The following is a 21442-nucleotide window of genomic DNA, read 5'->3' as shown; positions in this document are numbered from 1 at the left end:
CTTCTTCAAAGTGTGGATTTACTTCACCAATATTATAACCAACAGCAGAGACGCATCATATACAACATATAATCGTCACTTCCCTACAGGTACTGTTTAATAACAAGGTAATAACACCAACTACTGGCCTGGCATATGTAATACAGCATTTTTCTCAGTTTTTGCGGATATGTGTAAACGCGAATCGTTTTGAAAACGTTGTCGTGTATACATAAAACTTTAAAAACTCAAGGGAAAAACGTTTCCTTTTATTTTTCTTTGCTGTTGCTTTCGGTCACTTGTGTGTCATATAACTTTTTTGTTTCTTTTGCTGCTGCTGCTTTTTGATTTATTTCATTAAGAGGTTCTTTCTTCCTTTATTTCTTCACGATCATCTGTTTCTCTCTCTCTACTCATCTTTGCTGTTGTCTTGGCTGGTTTTAGTCTGATAACATTACTGCCCTTGTGCCTGGGGGGGAGCCAGGCTGTCCTGCGTTGTGGCGTCAAGGCTTGCGCAAAACTGGCATTTCATTTATGCCCAAAAAAGCGATGGTGAGCCCTCGGTGTGTTCAGCATTGTGATTCCCGCCCTTCTTCCTGCCCGCCCTATAAGTTCCCCAACATGACCTCGTCCCTAACCAGTCAGATAACTGCGTAATCTAAGACCATTTCCTCTTCCTGTCACTGGCTCACTGCATGGTGTTGTCGCTGTCAGCCGAGGCTGTGCCTGTGATGATGTGCTGTTTTCTGTTGAAAATCATTTGTGTTGTAGTTTTATATATGAATGTGGTGGACTAAATATGATTGGGTGACTTCAAAGTTGTGTGTACTTTGAGAAAGGTGAATTCATTGACTATCGACTCTGAACCCTAACAGGTCACCAGGATGCTGATGAGTTAGCAAAAACTAACATCTTGATTGAAACGGGGCATGCTTGGTTTTGTCATCTGTGTTGCTGTTGAGTATACTCATCTTAAGCCTAGTTTTCTTTCAAGTAAACAATTGTAACACATGTTTGAAAACCACTAAACAGTTCAAAATGGTCTCCATGTGTTTCCCTTGAAGTTTATTATTTCTGAGTTTTAGCAGCATTAAGCCTGACTTTTCCCTCAAACTTCTAATTTGCTGCTTGATATTACATTGTGTATTATTATGTGCTTTATAAGTACTAATAAGCAGCCTATATGCAAGTAATATTCTTGCTAATAAGCAACTAATTAATAGAAAGATGTTACACAAAATATAAACCGTTTTTAAATGTGTTAAAATAGTTTTTATTTTGTTTACTTTGACCACTATTTGGTATTTCTATTTTTTTTTTTCTTTCATTTTTTTTTGTTTGTTTATAAAATATTGTGTTTTTTTTTATATTTATTGCAAATTTATCAAATTTTTATTAAAATGGTTTTAAGAATATTTAAAGCATACTTTATATTATATTGGTGGCAGTTTAAAATGGAGAGTTATGTTTTTTGTTTTGACCATTACATTTCCTGAAGAACAAGCTTGTGGGTTTTGTTTAGTTTTAACCATTTCAGAGCATGTGTGTGTTTTATTTTTATTTTTTTATTTTTTATTATTAATTTTTTTTTTTATATTTTATTTCATGAAAATGTCAAAAGGTTGCCCAGCCCTACAGACCTGTGCTCCTTTATTTATGCCCTGCTTTGACCTGTCAGGCTGATCCGAATGCCCCGTTCTCTCTCCTGCACACATGAACGACCCTTACTGTTGTTTAACAATGTGTGCTGTCTGTGGTCTAGTACATACCATCACTGCAAAAATGCATGCTCTAGACATTCCCGTGATCAAAATATTATACGGTTGAAATTTGGGCTTCTCATATGTTGACATACCGTAACTGGAAACTGCATAGCTCGTTTTTGGAAGTACAACAAGATTGTTCTGTCTATTGTTTATTCTCCTCAGGTGAGCACACCTGAAGGGAAGGGGTCTCCTAAAGAGGAGGAGAGGAAGGATGAGTCTCCTGCATCATGGCGACTGTGCCTGCGGAAAACTGGCAGTTACGGAGCACTGGCAGAAATCAGCACAACTAAAGAGGCACAGAAAGAGAAGGACACAGCCGGGGTGATGCGCTCGGCCTCTTCTCCTCGCCTCTCATCCTCACTGGACAATAAAGACAAGGAGAAGGTCTACTAGAGTGTAGTTTAATTGTTTAATTTGGGGGGAAATATTCCTGTAAACCTTGTTATTGGAAGGGAGGACATGTTTTGAATTCAATTCGAGTTCCTTTTACAGTCTTGTTTCCACAACATCTCCTCTTCACAGGAGAAGGAGAAGACACGTCTGGCGTATGTTGCACCAACCATCCCGAGGAGACACGTTAGCACATCAGACATCGACGAGAAGGAAAACAGGTAAAGAACAGACCTCCCGCTGCTCCATGTTGTGTGTCGCTGTATGAGAATCACAAGCTGAAGTGTAGCATGTTTTTGTGGCTTATGCACCACATTCATGTTGTCCTTGAGGAGAATATTACTAAAGAAGGGTTAGGTAGTGTCCCGTACACACTCAGATGTCTTCTATTAGTATTTCTCCAACTGCTAGGAGCGATTTTCTGTAGAAGTGAGTTAGTTTAGGATTGTAAATGATGGTTTTCTGGAATCAGAGGTACTATTTGTAGCTTGTGGTTCTCAGGGATTCGGCTGCTAGTTTGGTACGTAGCGGCTCGTACACCAGGAGACGCTGGGAAGAAGACCTGAAGAACAGCGACGGGACCGCCTCACAAAACAGAACCTCCAGCTATCAGCGCAGGTTAGCTTTTACTCTAGTAACACGATTGGCTTTACTGGCAAGGACTTTCAAAGAGATGGGCGAAAGCGGGTCGCTGTTTCCTGCTGCTTCACTTTTAAACAAGGGTTTATAGCTGCTTCTGTTGTCTTGAGTTTGCATGAGACGCGTATAAGTCTAATAGAAATTCCTAAAATACAGAGGCAGCAGTATTTTCATAAATGCGTTTATATTGTGTATAGTCAATTGTGATATTAAATATTATAATATTAAAAAAAAGAATTATGATATTAGATATTAAAATATGTCTTTATTGACATTGTCACTTGGGGTCAATAAGATATATATTATACATATAAATGTATTTATTCAGCAAGATTGCATTAAATTTACATTCTTACAAAAGATTGATGTTTCAAATAAATGCTGTTCTTTTGAAAGTTCTATTCATCAAAGAACCCTGAAAATAATGACGATTTAGACAAACTCTTAGAAACAGAATTTTTTTTCAGTGCTAATAATAATGTATAAGAAGAGAATAATGTTTCTTGAGCACCAAATCAGCGTATTGGGCTGATTTTTGAAGGATCATGTGACGCTGAAGACTGGAGTAATGATGCTGAAAGCTCAGCTTTGCATCACAGGAATACATTACATTTGAAAAATATGTAAAATATAGAAATCAGTTATTTTCAAATGTAAAGAGATTTCACATTGTTACTCTTTTATTGTATTTTTGCTCAAATAAATGTACCCTTGGTGAGCATAAGAGGCTTCTTTCAAAAACATTGAAAAATCTGACTGACCCCAAACGTTTGAATGATAGTAAGTTTAAGTTATAATATTAAGTCAAAACTATACGCAGATTTTTTTTACTTATTACAGTTTCACACTCAAGCTGTTAATAAAACAAAAAATTCTGAATAATGAGTATCATGATCTTCGATCAGTCTTTATAAATCAAATTGTGACCATACTTTAATTCAATGTTTTAAATGATTATTAAATATACAAATATTTACATACAGACTTCACATGCCAACTTTATAAGAATTTTAATAAAATTTCCAAAATGTTTCCCTAATTTGAATACTCTGGTCTGAAGGATTAACAACAACAACAACAACAAAAAAAACAACAACTTCATATCTTCCAAATGACTCTGATAACACAAAAAACATGTTGGAGTGTTTTGTCTTTATTTCATAAAGTGTGTTTATGGTTTCTAGATAAGTATTTATTTATTTGCATCCCAAAATATGACTTAAGAAACCGAGCCCCTCACAAGCCAGTCAGTGCTTCAGACATATATGTAACGTTTTGTCTATGAGTGTTCATGTATGTCTGCCCCCTGCTAACACACCTCTTTCACCCCGCCACACCCACACGGCAGTACGTCTCACACGCTAGCGTTAGGCCGCACGTCTAGCTCTCGTGACCTGCCTGCCAAATCCTCCTCTGCCTCCAGCCTGGAACCTAACAACTCTAAAGCCTGGCAGCAGCCTTCCTCCTACTACCAGTCTTACAGCGTTCACCGCAGGTACCAGCCCGAGCACCGCCCAGCAAACACACACACACACACACACACACACTCCATGTCCATGTGTCTTTGTGTTCCCCACACGTAGCTTCTTGCCATTCCTGCTGTCTGGGGATTTATTTGCTTATGGGGTGTAGAGTTTTACTTTACATTAGAATGGACTGAATATAGTGCTGGGTGATGTATTAAAATTATATTAAACATTTTTCACCCAATTGTGAGTTGACATCTTGAAATTCTGACTTTTCTGAGATAAAAACTTTAATAAAACATTTCTTATTTTATTTTTCTCGGAATAACGAGTTTAGACTATATCTTGCATTTCAGATTTTTTTCTGCGATTTGTAAAATCCTGTTTTGGGGGAGGGGGGTATTGATATGTTCAGAATTGCGAGTTTATCTCTCACAATTCTGACTTTTTAACTTGCACTTGCATCTTAAAAAGTCAGAATTGCGAGATATACCGTATTTTCCGCACTATAAGGCTCACTTAAAAGCCTTTAATTTTCTCAGAAAACGACAGTGCGCCTAATAATCCGGAGCGCCTTATATATGGATCAAGGCGCTCTGTCAAAATGTTGACATTCCCTTTAGCACAGCTCCATCTAGTGGATGCATAACGCAAACCCAGTCAAACGTTTGACTGCAGTATCTTCTATTCTATGCACTTTATAATCCGGTGCGCCCTATATATGAAAACAGTTCTTAAATAGTCCATTCATTGAAGGTCCGCCTTATAATCCGTTGCACCTTACAGTGCGGAAAATACGGTAAACCCAAGTTTGTATCTTGCAATTCCTACTTTATAACTCGCAATTGCTAGTTTATATCTCAGAATTATGAGAAAGACAGAATTGTGAGAAAATTCACAATAACCTTTTTTTTTTTTTCAGTGGTGGAAACATAAGCAAAATGTGCCTTCAGTTACCCTAACCCTTAATTTAAATATTTGTCAGATTAATAAACATTAAATAAATGTAAAAAATGCAAATAAAGCAGTGCTTTAAATTAAATATAGAACATTGTCAGAAGTATAAAAAAATAAAGATTTCTTTGCATCACCCAGCCCTAATTTCTATAAATATTTTTTACGTTTACTTTTTCATTTTATTTTTCGTTTGTGCATTATGGACCTGCTTCAGGTTTGTTTTATTTTGCTTTGCTTTGTTCACTACGGATCTTGCTCGGGTTTTCAGAATGAGGGCACTCTTTCCTGTTTTCTCCTGTGGTGGTACTTTTGAGAAAACTTTCTTTCTTCCTCTTATCTTTGGTTTTGTCTCTTGATTGTGTTTCTGTAGCGGATCGTTTGGAAGGAGGCAGGATGATGCTTTAAGTTCCACTTCTTCCTCCACAACAACGACCTCCACCACCACCTCTGTTACCTCACCCACCGGACATCGCAGCCTGCTGTCCAGGTACCAACACGCACAGCAAATTGAACATCCGAACTAAACACTCCGATTGGGATCTGTTAGTAAATTGTGTTGATGCGTAACAGGTATTGGGGAGAAGAGAGTACAGAAAAGGAAAAGGAGAAGGAGAAAGAGTCGGCCGCGGTCATCCCCACAATCAACACTGCAGCCACCACCACTACCACCTCCACTACTGGAACTGTGCTGGGCTCTGACGGACGAGAGAGACGCAGGTACACACACACACTCATACTTCATTTGCTTTGTGGAAAACATTGCTTAAACTCAGTATACCTTGATCTGTTTGGTAACTTTAAAGAAGAGCAGACGACACAATAGATGTTTTCTTCAGTAGGATGTTTTTGTCTTTTATTTAGATTCTACGTGTCAGCATTTGAATTCAGTTTAAACAATGTATTATATAGCAGCTCCTATTAAAGAAGAACTGTCTTATTTATTCTCCAAAGCCTTTTTTCCTCTCATTAAAGCTGCCCTGAAGAGCCATGTTGCTTAAGCTGTCAGAGTGACGACATTTAACTGAGAGGATTTGGTTTCTTTGTGTTGTGTCTGTAGATCATACCTCACCCCTGTGCGTGACGAAGAGTCTGAGTCTCAGAGGAAAGCCAGATCCAGACAGGCACGGCAGTCCAGGAGGTCCACACAGGCAAGTCTGGACAATCATCTAAACGCCTCTGCAGGAAGTCTCTCTTATAATAGACAGACCCACTCAGTGCTGTTTACAAAAGATTTTATTTCTTGGTTCTTTCTTCGGTTTTGTTATATGCTTCCTGGAATTTATTACATCCTGAGATTTGCATTGTGGCAGGGATTTATGGGAGAAATAACTGTTTACAGCATTCAAAATAAAGCAAGGCCTTATTGGTTGAGACTAAGGGCTCAACATATAACACCATAATTGAATATTTACTGGATTTATATATTGCATGATCATGTTGTAATTTCTGAATGTAAAGAGTGAAAAAAGTTTGAAGCTGTTGCAAATTGAAAATGCCTTTCTGTGACCGTTTACAGTGTACATGTAAAGATTTCTATTTTATAATTATTATTCAAAAATGTTATTGTATAAAATGTTAAAACAATTTAGGTAATTAAAACCAACAAAAAAACAATAATATGCAAGCGCTATGTTAGTATATTGTCATAATGTTATATTTCAATTTCACAAAGAAACATGCCGTTTTATGCCCAAAAAATTTATTCTAGAATCCCATTTTGGAAAATAAATAAATAAATAAATGGAATCGTGAGTTGAGTGAATCGTATATTCCTACATATGTTATTTGCAAAAACCGACAAATGCCACTTTAATAATTATAATAATAGTAATTTAATTACATTTATATAATGCTTTTCTATGAAATCAAAGCGCTTTACATTGTGAGGGGGGATGTCCTCATCCACCACCAGTGTGCAGCATCCACCTGGATGATGCGACGGCAGCCGTAGTGCACTAGAACACACACCAGCTTACTGCTGGAGAGGAGACAGGGTGATGAAGCCAATCAATAGAGAATGGGACTGTTTGGTGGCCATGATGATCAGAGGCCAGTGGGCACCTCTACTCTTTTCGAAAGACATCCTGGGATTTTTTTAATGACCACAGAGGGTCAGGACCTCTGTTTATCTTCTCATCTGAAGGTCGGTGCTCGTTGACAGTATAGTGTCCCCATCACTACACTGGGGCGCTAGGACCCACATAGACCACAGGGTAAGCACCCCCTGCTGGTCTCAGTAACACCTCTTCCAGCAGCAACCTAGTTTTCCCAGGAGGTCTCCCATCCAGGTACTGACCAGGCTCAGCCCTGCTTAGCTTCAGTGGGAGATCACTCTTGGGCTCCAGGGTGATCTGTCCGCCATATAAAAACATCAATACATATAAAAAAAAAATAAATAAATAACTGCGTGCTGTGCATTATTCTCCACATAACCCTAAACACGTTTTGTCAACATGATATTGTCTACTTACAAGGCCCCGCGAGTTCAAATTTTAATGCATAAAAGCTGGAACATTTTTTTCACAGAATTTTGCAAAAGCAGCAAGCTACAATGGTGAGGGAAAAGCTCTGTGCATTGCATGTAATCACTTCCATACAGTCTGATCACAACAACAACGTTTGTCAGGCGTCTACATTGTCAGATGAGATCACAAAGATAAAACGAGTGTTTTTGTTTAACTCTGAAACTGAAAATGTGGAGTTATCTGCTTTTGCTATAAAACAAACTTTATATATAAAAACAACTTTCAATGAACTTTTATAAATTAGCTGTATTTTAGTTATTATTACTCAATCGAAACAACCCAACTGCAGTTTGATTGATATGACTTGGAATGCACATGAAAAACATGATTTCTAAAAATAATACAAATAAAAATGGAGTTATCTGTATTTGCAAATAAACTTATGTGTATATGTATGTATTGAATGACATGATTCTCACTCTTCTTTTTTCCAGGGTGTGACCTTGACTGATCTCCAGGAGGCAGAGAAGACCATCGGTCGCAGTCGTCCCACATGGCCTCGAGAAGAGGAGAAAGAAGAGAAGGAGAAACAGGACAAGGAGAAACAAGAAGAGAAGAAAGAGACCGAGACCAAGGAGGATGACTACAGGTCACGCTACCGCAGCTTTGAAGAGGTGAGGAAAACTCCTTCCTGTTCCCGGTCACAGAGAACAGTGCAGTTTGGGGAATTCTGACTAGGTCTACTCTAGTTTTTTTGTTTTATGTCACATGAGTTGTTTTCTTTTTCTTGTCCTCCAGAAGTACCGGAGCACCTCCTTGGCCTCGACCACCTTGCCTTCCTCCGCGTCTAGCAGCTCCTCTTCTCTATACAGCACCTCCTCTCTGAACCGGCCCAACAGCCTGAGCGGTCTCACTTACACCTACAGCCGCACCTCACGCGACACGGAGAGAGGTACAGCACACCAACAACCTCATGAAGTCATTTCCACGTCATGTTCCAGCCGAACAAAAGAACACGTTTTATTCATATAAACAATAAACTTGCCTGCTTTTGGAAAGTTAAGTATTTCTGGCGTCACAAAACTTGACTTTTTAAGACAATGTACAGCAGTAATGATATGAATTGTTCCCCCCAGTGCAAATTTCTTCATTGTCCTGAAAAGGTTACAGTGCACTGAGTCGAGTGAGGTGGCACAGGAAGGAAAATAAGTGATGGGGCTTTGGTTTTATGGTTGCAGACTAAGCCAAGCTTCAGTTTGCATTCATGTGCTTGCTACCATTTACTCTTGTTAATAAAGAGGATTTTTTTCAATTTCTTTTTTTCAATTTCAATTTTTTATTTCTATTTTATTTAAGTAAAAGTATCTGGGAGACATTATTTTATTGCTTTATTCTGCAGGGACATTAATTTTATTTGTGTAGGTTTTAAATAGGTCTGAAAACTTCCAGTGAATTAGATTTTTATCCTGAATCATTCTAATATGCTGATTTGGTCAAAAAACATTTCTTCTCACATTTGAAAATGTTGTGAAAGTTAATGTGTGTGTGTGAACTGCATTTCTCAACCATATGTCTGTTTTCTGACCAGAGACTGATAGAAAAGAAAAAGAGGACGACAAGGACGCTGAAGACAAGTCTCAGCCACGCTCTATACGCGACCGCAGACGACCTCGAGAGAAACGACGCTCGACTGGAGTGTCCTTCTTGACTATGGATGTAAGAAACTTTTACACACTCACACAAACTTGCTCTATAGCTATGATGGTTATAAATATATAAATATTTCCAATCATTGTATGCCTCTCCGGATTACTTACTTCTGATTGGGCAATTGCAACTGGCCAGGAAGTAAAGTTACCTGCCAGCTGGTCATTAACTCAATTCTATTTTCATGCCAAAGCATTTACGTGCATTTGGTGATTGGCGACTTAATTTTGGACCCTTTTATAATTGAAATATAGTGGAATTCGAAATTGATTTCTATGTTACAGAGCGACGAGAACGAGCCAGAGCAGCCGTCAGACTCAGAAGGCAGCACTAAAGGAGAGCCTCAGGTGAACATCACATCAGTTACAGTGCATCCACTAACACACATGTATCTGTTAGACATACGCCAAGTTTGGTTTTGAAGGACTTTGAGGTTCTTCCTTTGTCTTTCACCTTGTTTAGTCAAAGAACACACTGACTTACCTTCGTGTTTGGCAGGACAAACAATTCACTCACGTTACTGTCCTCTGTCTTCAACTTCCTGGAATTGTCCCAGCAGCATTAGTCATCTTAAAAATGAAAGACTGTCACCTATTACAGGAATACGCGATAAAAGAAGCTACGTGGCTAGTCACATGAGCTGCGTTTAGTGTGTACTTAATCTGTTAGTATTGGTGTGCCTGGAGTTATATTGTGATTCCAGTGAGGATAAGATAAATATCCTGCATATCCTGTGTCGATGTGATCCAGGAACCAGATCACACGCAGTTGGGCGGAAAACTGGGAATGAGGGATTCAAAAGTGGTGACCGTTTGTTTGAGTCCGGAAGGTCAAGAAACAGTAGGACAGAGCTTTGTTGTTGACTGTTGGGTCAGTGGAAGAAGAACCGGAAATATTTTGTGCGTATCAACTGGACGTCTCGAATCATCCTCCTATTACAACCCTTTGTTCAAGTGCGCTTGTTACAGCATGTCATCCTGTTTAAATTTAGCTCAAATATTGCCGAATAGAGCTAAAGATCAGTTTTTGGTTGGATGGTTGCAAATGATAAGTGTTCCGCGGGCCGTAATATGAAAGAAAATCTAATGGGGTCTGTGGGTTCTTTATGAGACAGCTGTTTTTTTTGTTCGCTTAATAGCACACATTTCCTCGCTGTGTGCTGTTCTGTATTGAAAAGGAAGTTCTGACACAAAGCTGAGTGCTTCAGTGTGCTACCAGGGCAATCAGCTAAAGGAAGTGGGCTGCGTTGTCTCATGGGTCATTGCCTGAGAGCTTCTCACAGCCCAGACTCTGAGCTCCGGCTTCGTACTTGCTCCCGGCCCAGTGTTTTACACATATGTGTGCATGATATATATATACATTCAGTCAAGTTCAGTCTAGATAAAATGATTACAAAATTTACTTAACCAGTAATTACATAGGGCTGGAAACATTAAAATTAGTCTCACACACATCAGATATCATTGCTTTATGGGATACTGTGTCTCACATAATGTGCTGTGGTGGAATACTCCATATTTTGTCAAATGGTAATAATTCCATGCATATGGAATACTACATTGTGCACAGTATGCATACTGCACACTTCTGACTTCCAAAAATAGTGGCTACTATGCCATTCCAAAGTCATTCCAAAACCCTGTGTGTGTGCTCTGAGCAGCTGGGGAATAAGATCAGACCCAGAAGTCTTGGCTGCTGATCAGGAATTCATGAAGAAAAGCCCAGCAGGGCTGAGAGGTCTCAGAGCTCAGGGGAAGAAAAGAAACGGGAGGAGGAGGGAATGCTGACCAAAGTCCTTTTACTTCCACCTTGATAAATGTGACACTCGTGTTGAAGCCGAACCTTTTGAATCATGACAAATCAGGACAAAATCAAATGGATTACACCCAGATGTCTTCAAGCACGTCCTTTACTGTAGAGCGGTAAATGATAGATTGCGGACCCACGCAGACTCTCATTAAAGACCATCAGAGCCAGGAATGAGAGCGACACAATCCATCCCAGACTAATTGATAATCTGCATTCTAGACGCTCTGGTAGTCTAGACACTATACAAACAGACACACTAAATGCATTATGAGCATGTGATCGATTGACAGCAGGAACAGACCTTGTAATAACTTTCTCTCTCTCTGTTCACATCCACAGAGTGACAGACTATCCAGGTATGTATCCCAAAACACACCAGGTCACTTAAGAGCAACTTGTATTCATGCTTATTATGAGAACACAAATGGATAATATAAGCATCCATCATTTTCCCCCCTCAGGTATGACCCTGTCTCTACTAGTACTTCCTCCCTCGACCGTTACGAGCCTTTGAGTAGCCGTGGCATTGGGGAGAGCCGGCGGGCGTACTCTCGCTTCGATAGAGACGACACCACTGATTATAAGAAGGTACAAACTTGTCACTGTATGATTACGCCCCATAAAATGGTGGCTTCCTTACCGGTTGAGTGTTTACCCAACATGCTCTTTCCACTTGCAGCTTTATGAGCAGATTTTAGCTGAAAATGAGAAGTTGAAAGCTCAGTTACGTGATACAGATATGGAGCTGGCAGACCTGAAACTGCAGCTGGAGAAAGCCACACAGGTGAGATCCTTTCTGAGAGACTTTGCCCAAATATCATCTGCACTGAAGGAGACACCAGTATTTTTTTTTTTATCATTGATTGCAGAAAACAATACCAACAATTCATTCTTTTACAATAAAATTAATTGTGATAATGATAATACTCTTAACACTGCTTTGTAGCATCAGACAGGGTTGCCACTGTCCTGGAAAACCTAGAAATATGAGCAAATTTTCAAGCATGATTTCCAGGCTGGGAAAAGAAAGAAATCAAATTAAACATAAAAAAATAAAAATATCAATAAAATAAAATAAGCAACTTTTTTCAATTGCCTAAAAACCTTTTTCCCCAAGATGTTAACATTTTATACTGTAATTGTAATACTGTCACAGTGTGTTGCTTCAGTTGTGGAAAACCTGGAAATATAAAAAAAAATGGAATTTAGAATCAACAGAAAGAAATGACTAGAATCATTACATTTAAATAAATAAATGAATCCGATTTAATTCTCTCACACTGATTTGTTGGATCAGACGGTTGCCACAAACTTTGAAGTATGATTGAATTTTCAAATATTATTTACAAATTAAATACAATTAAAATCAGCAGCTTTGACTTTTTTTTCTTTTTTTTTCACCTAAAAACTTTTTTTTTTTTTTTTTTTTTTGGTTAAAATTTATACTGTGATTTTAATACTGTAACAGTGATTTGTTGCATCGGTTATAGAAAACCTGGAAATATCTTAAAGTGGGAGTTTAAGTTTAGAAATTGAAATTGCTGGGTTATTAAATCAAATAAATAAATAATCCGAATTAATCCAAATTAATTTAACCAATATGATTCCAGGCCAGAAAAACAAAGTAGAATAGGCTGGAAGCTTTTTGTGATTGCGGTTTCTTTAAAATGATTAAAAATGAATAATAATAATCCTAACAAGAAAACGCTGAAAATGACAAATGATTTGAAATGTCATGAGCTCATCCATCGTGTGCTTTGTGTTGCAGAGGCAGGAGCGCTTTGCTGATCGATCACAGCTGGAGATGGAGAAAAGGGTAAAAACAACTGTTACTTGAATGATGAGTTTTAATGTATTGAATCATGGTTCCAGTGGCATGTGTACTTCACTCTAATGCAGTGATGAGGCGTTGAATCCATAAAGGATCGTTTATAGATAAAGCCCCATAACAGCATACTGCAACTCAAACGCTGAGATTTTGGAGATGTTTACAAACTGATCCAGATAAATGCTGACTTCTGGCCTCCATCGGCCGACCGGTTTGTAACTGTTCGGCACTGGTTTATGTCTGAAGGTTGCAGGCAGGTCTCGGGCTCAGCTGGGTGCCTTGGGTAACGTTTAACCTGAATTTCATGTGTTACAGCTCTGCTAGTGGCTGAATCACGTGCCTCTCACAGCCCGAGGGGTTAGAACCAAACCCCATCAGCCAATCACAATCCCTCTTTCACTCTTTTCTTTAAATCACTAAAGCGACACACCTTTCCAGACTTGTGGAAAAGAATAATATATCATGATCGATATAGAGAATGGTGTGGTTTCTCTTTCAAACATTGTATCTGCATGTGTGTGGAACATCATCTCTGTGCTCTTTTGGTTCCTTTTACATCCATTTACAGTATTTAACATCATTTACAATTATTGAAATTATTCCTTGAATTATGCACTAACTTGCTCTGTTGTTGAAATGTGGTGCATATGCCTATATACGCCTATTGAACCTTTTTATTATTATTATTGCTAAGCTTCAATACACTTTTAAAATATTTTTTAATTAATTAACTGAATGAAACTACAGTTATGTGTTCAGACCTGGTGTTAGCATTAATAAACAGAACTGTTTTTATTTATTATTTTTAGCTCTTGATCCGCTTCACTAAGCAGTGTGTGGTTCCCTTCACTTTGTTCACTTCTCTCTGTGTTGACATCCATTCACCTGATGCATCCACCATTCTCTATTGTTCTTTGTTTGCAGTGATGGTGAATCATGCAGTTGTTTCTGTGTTTTATGGGCTTGTGTGCTGACTTGTGTGTGTGTGTGTGTGTGTGTGTGTGTGTCTGCAGGAAAGAAGAGCTTTAGAAAGGAAGATCTCTGAGATGGAGGAGGAACTGAAGGTACTTTGTTTGTTTTTAAAGTGTGTGTGTGTTGTGTGCATCATTAATATCAATAAAAACAAGAATGAAAATTCTTTATTCTAACTTTGCATGTTTAAGTGAACTATGTTCTATTTTTGGAGAAATGTTTGTGGCTTAGTCTATTTATTTCAGCTTTAATGAGTATGCTAACATATAGATTACCTTAAATATAACGTGTACCAAAAGCTACAACCCCCCTGTTTGGTTAAGGCTCGTATATGAGACTGAGAGAAGTTTTTCTTGTTTTTTTTCTTGTACTATATCAATATTTCTGCTTCATAGTGTGTTATGAGGCCCAGTTGACTGGTTTCAGCCATACAGTTATATTGTACATTCTTTCAAATCTATTTCCTGTCATGCATATTCTATGGCATGTTGGCTCTTTTTCTAATGTGTGATAGTTGTGTAAATGCATGCTTGTTGTGACTACATAGAAGTTCAAGTTAAAAGACGTGTATGTGTGGAAGGGTTATGTCAGACGTTTTCTCTAGCCTTCGGTTTGCGTGTTTTAATCTTTCTGTGACATGATGGATTTCTGTATTTCAGTATTATATTGCCCACTGAATTCAACCCATTTCTTAAGCGTCTGTGTGTGAATTTGTGTGCATTTGAATCTTTGTTAAAATCAGAGGATGTCCTTATTTCTAAAACCAATATATACCTTTTCATCATTTAAATTCTACAAAGTAAGTGATTTAGAATTTATATAGAATTTATAGAATCTTTTTGACTCCAAGGGTCCCCTATTTTCAAAGATATTTCTGATACTTGTTATAATGACAAAGCAGCTTGCTTAAAAAAAAAAATCTACGGAAGCTAGTCGTAATATATATTAAAATTCCATTATTCTAAATCTTTCCATAACTAATGTTATTCAGTATTCACTTTTTTTAAATTGCTAATGAAATTGCTAGTTATGTGGTTACAGGTTTTTTATTATTATCTTGTACTCTTAAATTCTGCCTGATAAATGTTCATAAAGTAGTTATTAAATCTAAATTTTAATAAGAAATGATGTCAGCTAATTAGGGCTGGGACAACGCGTCGAGGTCATCGATGACCACAGTATTCAAACTACACGAGCGCTTTTTGCTCTCTCCCTCCCTCGTGCATATTAACCAAAATCATTAGACACGATAGAAAAAGGGCGGAACGCCAAAGTTTCACGTGGAGCATTCGGAGATTTTTTTTCTCCATGACAGGCTGCTGGCTCTCACTGTTCATTTTTTTTTTTTTTTTTTTTTAAAGCACTCTCTGTATTAGCTTAAAGCCCTCAAGTTTACATTTACATACTGTATTCTTTCAATTGCTCTAAACAAGTATTTTGGGTGACCTTTTTTATTGAATACTAGACATCAAGTTGTTGTTATTTTCATCTGAAAGAACTTCTTTTTTCAGTAAGCTAGGCCCTATGTGTTCAGTAAGCTTGTTTCAGTAAGCGATGTGTTTTCAAGGCTTCAAGGTTTTATTGAATGCTAATGTATCTCTATACAAGTGCAAAGTAATGCATTCTTAGTCAGTCTTTTATTTTGTAATTTTAAGAGCAATAAACATATATTGCAATGTTAAGGAATTGATGTTTTTTTCATTCAGATATGTAAATCAACATGTATAAATTGTTAGTAGTCAATTAATGGGGAGATAATCGAAATCAAATCGGGCTGAAAAATTATTCGTTAGATTAATCGATGCATCGAAAAAATAATCGCTAGATTAATCGTTTAAAAAATAATCGTTTATCCCAGCCCTACAGCTAATGTCTTGCTATTTTTTTAGCTTTTTAATTTTAGTTTTGTTTCATACCATCTTAATGTCCACTTGGAAGTGTGCTGAAGTTTACATTAAGTCTATTAAATGTCCCTATTCATAGCTAAGTGAATGTATGTGCATCTGCACATCTTTTTCCAATTCAGTTTTTTTTGAGATCCCATGTTTTTTTCCTTCAGTGGTCTGTCGTTCACTTTAACAGTTTACGTTAGTACGTTGTTAATTTTTTTGCATTTATTTGTGATGTGGATCATCTTCTCCTCTGTGGTTGTTTGTGTTTCTGTCTCTCGTAGAATCTTCCTCAGGTAAAGCAGGTGCAGTCTCTGCGTCAGTATAACGAGCGTTTGCAGGCAGAGAACAGGGCGCTGGCCCGCGTGCTCTCCAAAATCTCGCAGGGCTGCAGCCACCTGCCCGCCGCAGACCTGTAGACCCGCCCCCACCTCCCCTTACACCCCTCCTCATGCTCCATTCAGCTCCGCCCACGCCCATATAAAGGCAGGTGCCAGCCTGTGTCTGAGCTGATGCTCCGCCTCCTCCTGTGCTTTTTTTTTTAAACAGTACCATTATTGCTAAAAAAAAAAAAAATCTATAAAATACTGTACATTGTCTGTACTTTAGAAATTACTGATTTTTTTTGTCAGTTCTAAAACGTCGTCATTAAAGCATAACATAAAAAATTTTTTTTCAAAAGTTACATTTTACAAGTGGCATGTTTCCTGAATTAATTTAATTGATAATTACCCAGAATTTTTATTAAATTACATTTATCCTAAAATTCTTATTTTTATTAAACACCACTTATATGAATCACACAGTTCCTGCTATTTTTAAAACACTTTTATTTTTTAGTAATAAATTGTACTGTTTTTGTTTTGTTCAGTTTTTTTGTGCTTGTTTGAACTTTTTTGGCCCCTCCCCTTGAGTGTGTTGCAGTGAAGTGCAATTCCTTTTGGATGACTATGGCATCTTGCATGAGGTGCTTGACTTTTTTTTTTTTTTGTGAAATCAAATGTAGTTTCTCTGCTCCCCCCCCTATAACCCATAGTCGCAGATATTTTTTGATTCTGGAGCTGAACTGCTATTTATGCTCTGCCTGAGGCTAATCTGGGTTGCATGGCTTGTGGAAACTCATGCATTTTAATCCACAGATTGTCACTGGCAAACACTTAAATTACATCGGAGCTTTTCTAGCACAATCTATTCTAGCCAATAGTATACAGAATGAGAAACATTTTTGGATTCATTCTGTTTGCCGATAGACCTCAAACAGTTTATTACTTTTTATTTTATTTTCTTCTAGGTTTTTAAGTTCTGTTTCTTTTACTCGGGTATGTTTTGTGGCTTAATTTTACAGTTTTTATGGAGTGTGTGTAATGCATTTTTCCAGTGTACAACTGCAGTACTCAAACTATAATCCTCTCTCTTGGGAAGTATCATTAGATCGTTAAAATGTAATTGTCAGTGGCAAGTTTATCACCAGGAAGTTGTTTCTTTGCGTTCCTGCAAAACATCTAAAGTTCTTCACTGGGACACAATGTTTTGCCTTTCTTAGAAATATTTCATCATTTCCTCCCCCTTATAGTGTTATAAACCTGTATGACTTTCTTTGTGGAAGTTATCTAGCAAGAAATAAGCTTACTGGGACTGTAAAACTCCATAATGGTCAAAAAAGGCACCATAAAAGGGGTCCAAATGACTCTTGCTTTGTTTCATGTAATGGCTTTTTGCAAGAAAAACAACCAAGAATGAAGTCAATGCTTTTGTTGAACTTCCTTTAGTTGTTCAAAAATAGAAGAGGGGGTGTGGGGAGGGGGTGTAAATTAAGATGACTTTCATTTATTACTTTAGCTAGTTTCTCCCAACTGATCATTTTTCGCAGCTGCTTCTTTTTCTTTTACTGAAGCGGATCGGTATTGAGTAGCGCTCGGTGTCGTGCTTTATTCGAACACTTTGAGCCACTCTTGTGTTCTGGTCCCTTCATTTATTCTGTCCAGTCTAGGGCACACAAGGACTGGGACTCTGTGTGTGTACAGAGAGAGAGGACTGCTCTGGCCTGAGTGCTGTCCTCATCTTTACCCTCTATCTGAGAGTGCATGGCTATGGTTTCCCATTGAACTGCAATCTGTGTGTGTGTGTGTGTGTGTGTGTGTGTGTGGATCTTTTCTACTAAAATGGTGCTGGTTCTGGTGACGAGGAATCTGCAAACTTAGAAATGGAGGCTCATTTCCACTGATTTTAGAGCCAAATGGTGCCATGTCTTTGCTAGAGCTGGCTGATATAATTCTAACCATTTTGATGTGTGAGTGTCTGTACACTGCCAGCCAAAAGTTTTTGAACTGTAAGATTTTTAAGTGGTTTTTTTTTATTTTTTTTATGAAGTCTCTTCTGCTCACCAAGCCTGCATTTATTTGATCCAAAGTACAGCCAAAAAAAAAAAAAGAAAAGCTAAAATGTGTAATATTATTACTATTTAATAAATATATTTATATATATATTTTATTTTAAGTAATTTCAGAGCAAATATCAAATTTTAGATAGAAAATTTAGAGAATTAGATTAGATTCCTGATCAGGCACAGTCACCATTTCACTGAAAAAGACGGTTGTGTTGAATAAGAAGTGCTGTTCGAAGGAAGGAAGGAAGGAAGGAAGGAATCCTCAAAGATCAGCGTCCAGAGCCACGCCAACAACACGACACTCGTCCTTGTCCGTTAATCTAACCCGTCCCTCTCCTGTTCTCTTCCAGACGCTACCAGACTTGAAAGCAGACAACCAGAGACTAAAGGACGAGAACGGAGCGCTGATCCGAGTCATAAGCAAGCTTTCCAAATAGACCCGAGCCTCCCCACGACCTCCGGCAGTAACGGTATTGCACATCTAGATATTAACACCAGACAACGGCGACAAGAAGGCTCCGTGTCGGTCCCCAGCTTCCCCTCGCTTCTCGGCTCCAGCACCTCCCCACTCACACAGAACCACTGCGTTTACAGAACTAAGGAAGAGCGTTAGACCAGAGACTGGCATTGAACACTGCGGGCGGGGAAAGCCTCGAAAGACTATTGAACCAATAAGCCTTAGTTGTACATACGTCACTTGCATCAAATTTCTCTTGGCTGTCACAGAACACCTGATTTTATTTGTGCCACACTTTTTCCTTTTTTTCTTTTTTTTTGTGATCTATCCTTTTTATTTTTTAATTCTTGTTTGCTGTCGTTGATTTTTTTTTTTTGCTCCGCTCTTTAATCTTTCTTCCTGTGTAGATGTGTTATGCGATGTGCAGCTCTCTCCTTCCATTTCCTTCTACCCCTGTCCCGAATGGCGCCAGAAGTCCCGCCTCGTCCTCGGAGGCACTGTCTCTCAGCAGAAGACTTCCCAGCATTCTCACGCATGCTCCGCACACTTCCTCCTCTCTCTCTTTCTCTCGACGGACCCCTGGCTTCACCGATTAGGTGGACCTCATGGAACCGAAGCTGTCACTTATGTGCAATATAAGCGTTTCTTTCTCTCCAAATGCTTTAAGAATGTTCACTCTTTCACCGCGGTTTCCTTCCCCCCCCCCCCCCCGACTTTCTTTGAGTTTGTAGTGTAGTCGTTGGTTTATATCTTGTACTCCTCACGTTGTTTTAGCAGGTACTGAGTGAAGTTGTATATACCTGTATGTATCGTTTGAGACCAGCACATGGCATGCGTTTATGGTTCCCTGTCTGTTACTATTGAAATATACCAACTCCTGAGGACAAAGTGTGTTTTAACTATTAACTTCTTCTTTTATAGCTCAAAATCTCATTTGGATAACAATAGAGCCGCCCTCTTCAGTTCTTCTGAGTTTTATAAGTGTTCATGGTAATTGTAAGATGATGATAATAATATAATTGCTTCACTACATTTCACACATTTGATTCAGTATCTTTGGAAGAGTGCTGTTTTTTTTTTGTGTCCTTTTCCTGTTTATTTTTATTTTTAAGCTGTAGTATTAGCCAAGGTGTTGTCACTAAAAAGAAGATCCTAGATATTGCTAACCCAGTCCTTTTTACAATGTCTACATGCACTGTCAATGCCATGTCAGGAGTCTTGCTGTCCGGTTTAGCCAACTTTTGCCACCGCGTCAGATGAAGTCCATGCATCGGAAACCCGTTTTATGCATTTCAGTGGCCTTTTACTTCAAATACTGTAGTTGGAAAAAAAATGTCGCTGTAGTTGGACTGTCAGCTGTCTCCTCTTTGGTTTAGGTTTTTAATATATATATATATAATTTTTTTTTCTTTTTAAATTTCCCATGATCTTGTAAAATAGATGTGTGGCTTCATCCGTGCAAGCTGTGCTGTGACTACCAACCACTGAGAGTTAATTAAAATAAACTTGTACATTGTAAAAATTCCTCTGCTTTGTGTCCTTTTTTTTTCTTTTTTTCTTTGACATTCTTTGAATCGAGCACTTTTAGATGCAAGAATCAGTCGACTGTTGTTAAATGTAATAAACTCAGCCTGTTCAGACCCAGTGCCAATTATAATAAATGCTTCTAAAATATTTTTTTAGTGCCGTATCTTGCATTGCAGCTTAAAAAATAAAGTAAATACATAACAATGAATAAATGGCTCATGGGTGTTAACCTTAAACCTGTGTTTCTTTGAATTAAAAACTGCATTTTTCACTTGAGTACTAGTTATGTTTTATAACTGGTCAAATTCTGTATGCAGGAGAAATTCTACTTTTTGCAAATGAGATGCTGTTTTTTTTTTTTGTTTTATTATTATTATTGTTGTAAATCTGAAAGTGAAATCCACATCAGCTTCAGCACCACTGGATGGCGCCTGTCTGATATCCGCTCAACCTGGCCTGCTTTTGTTAACAGGAAATGCTGGAAAAGCGTTGCTTGATGAGTGTCGTGAGGTCTTTGTTTATTTATTTTCCTAATCTTACACAAGGCTTGCATTTCTCTATGTGAACCCTTCGAGTATGTTGTGCTTGCTTCTTCCTCTGGGGCTTGAATTACCTAACGTTCTCATGCAAAGGCATTTGTCCCCAGATAAAACCTCTCAAACTAAACAGATAGTTCACCCCAAAACGATCTATCTGTCATCAATTAAAAATCATAGCACTTTTTCTTTTTTAAGGCTATATGAGGGTGGTTAAATGGTGACAGTTTTCATTTTTGTTTGAATTGTCATTGGAATTTTCTTTGAGCATTTCTCACAGAACCACAATAGTGGTCATTTCTTGTAGGACTGCATTGAAAAATGTGTTTGGCGTCGAATGCTGCATGTTCTCACTGTGGCATGAAGAGCTCAAGTAATGCAATAATGCTTTGAGGTTAAAAGCCTGTATGGGTAGTGATTGCACATAGTCATGCAATGGGACTTTTGTCTTTTATTTTTATTTTTTCCATTTAGAAGTCTGCTAGAGTTCCCTCCATTCTTCTGGTTCTACCTGAAAGCTCACTGTTCTAATGGGATTCTTGACAAAAAAGAATGGGACAACGATCAGTTGGAGTGTTTCCCGGTTTAAAAGCAGGAAAAAAATACAAGAATCCAAAGCAATTATAGAAACAAATCGACTCCGCACTTGAATTTTTTGGCGAGTTGCAC

The 21442-nt window shown here is 38.0% G+C and overlaps 1 protein-coding gene across 4 annotated transcripts in view; it reads left to right on the top strand.

Annotated features, from left to right (window-relative positions):
• LOC132105863 (protein phosphatase 1 regulatory subunit 12A-like) overlaps positions 1 to 20234 on the top strand; it is a 77604-nt gene extending 57370 nt beyond the window's left edge. Inside the window, exons 10-27 of one of the 4 annotated variants that reach the window (XM_059511329.1) lie at positions 1908 to 2129; positions 2268 to 2356; positions 2637 to 2753; positions 4123 to 4269; positions 5568 to 5684; positions 5768 to 5914; positions 6255 to 6345; positions 8157 to 8336; positions 8461 to 8614; positions 9251 to 9378; positions 9654 to 9716; positions 11518 to 11534; positions 11640 to 11766; positions 11858 to 11962; positions 12947 to 12994; positions 14020 to 14070; positions 16152 to 16353; positions 18604 to 20234. In XM_059511329.1, the coding sequence (XP_059367312.1) occupies positions 1908 to 2129; positions 2268 to 2356; positions 2637 to 2753; positions 4123 to 4269; positions 5568 to 5684; positions 5768 to 5914; positions 6255 to 6345; positions 8157 to 8336; positions 8461 to 8614; positions 9251 to 9378; positions 9654 to 9716; positions 11518 to 11534; positions 11640 to 11766; positions 11858 to 11962; positions 12947 to 12994; positions 14020 to 14070; positions 16152 to 16286 (1938 nt within the window). In that variant the 3' untranslated portion in view covers positions 16287 to 16353; positions 18604 to 20234. The remainder of the gene's footprint in view (positions 1 to 1907; positions 2130 to 2267; positions 2357 to 2636; positions 2754 to 4122; positions 4270 to 5567; positions 5685 to 5767; positions 5915 to 6254; positions 6346 to 8156; positions 8337 to 8460; positions 8615 to 9250; positions 9379 to 9653; positions 9717 to 11517; positions 11535 to 11639; positions 11767 to 11857; positions 11963 to 12946; positions 12995 to 14019; positions 14071 to 16151; positions 16354 to 18603) is intronic. The other 3 variants (XM_059511331.1, XM_059511330.1, XM_059511332.1) reach the window with 3 other exon arrangements.
• The last annotated feature ends 1208 nt before the right edge of the window (positions 20235 to 21442 follow it).

This window comes from Carassius carassius, chromosome 26 (assembly GCF_963082965.1).
Source record: "Carassius carassius chromosome 26, fCarCar2.1, whole genome shotgun sequence".
Lineage (NCBI taxonomy): Eukaryota > Metazoa > Chordata > Actinopteri > Cypriniformes > Cyprinidae > Carassius > Carassius carassius.
This window is presented reverse-complemented; position numbering and strand designations above follow the sequence as displayed.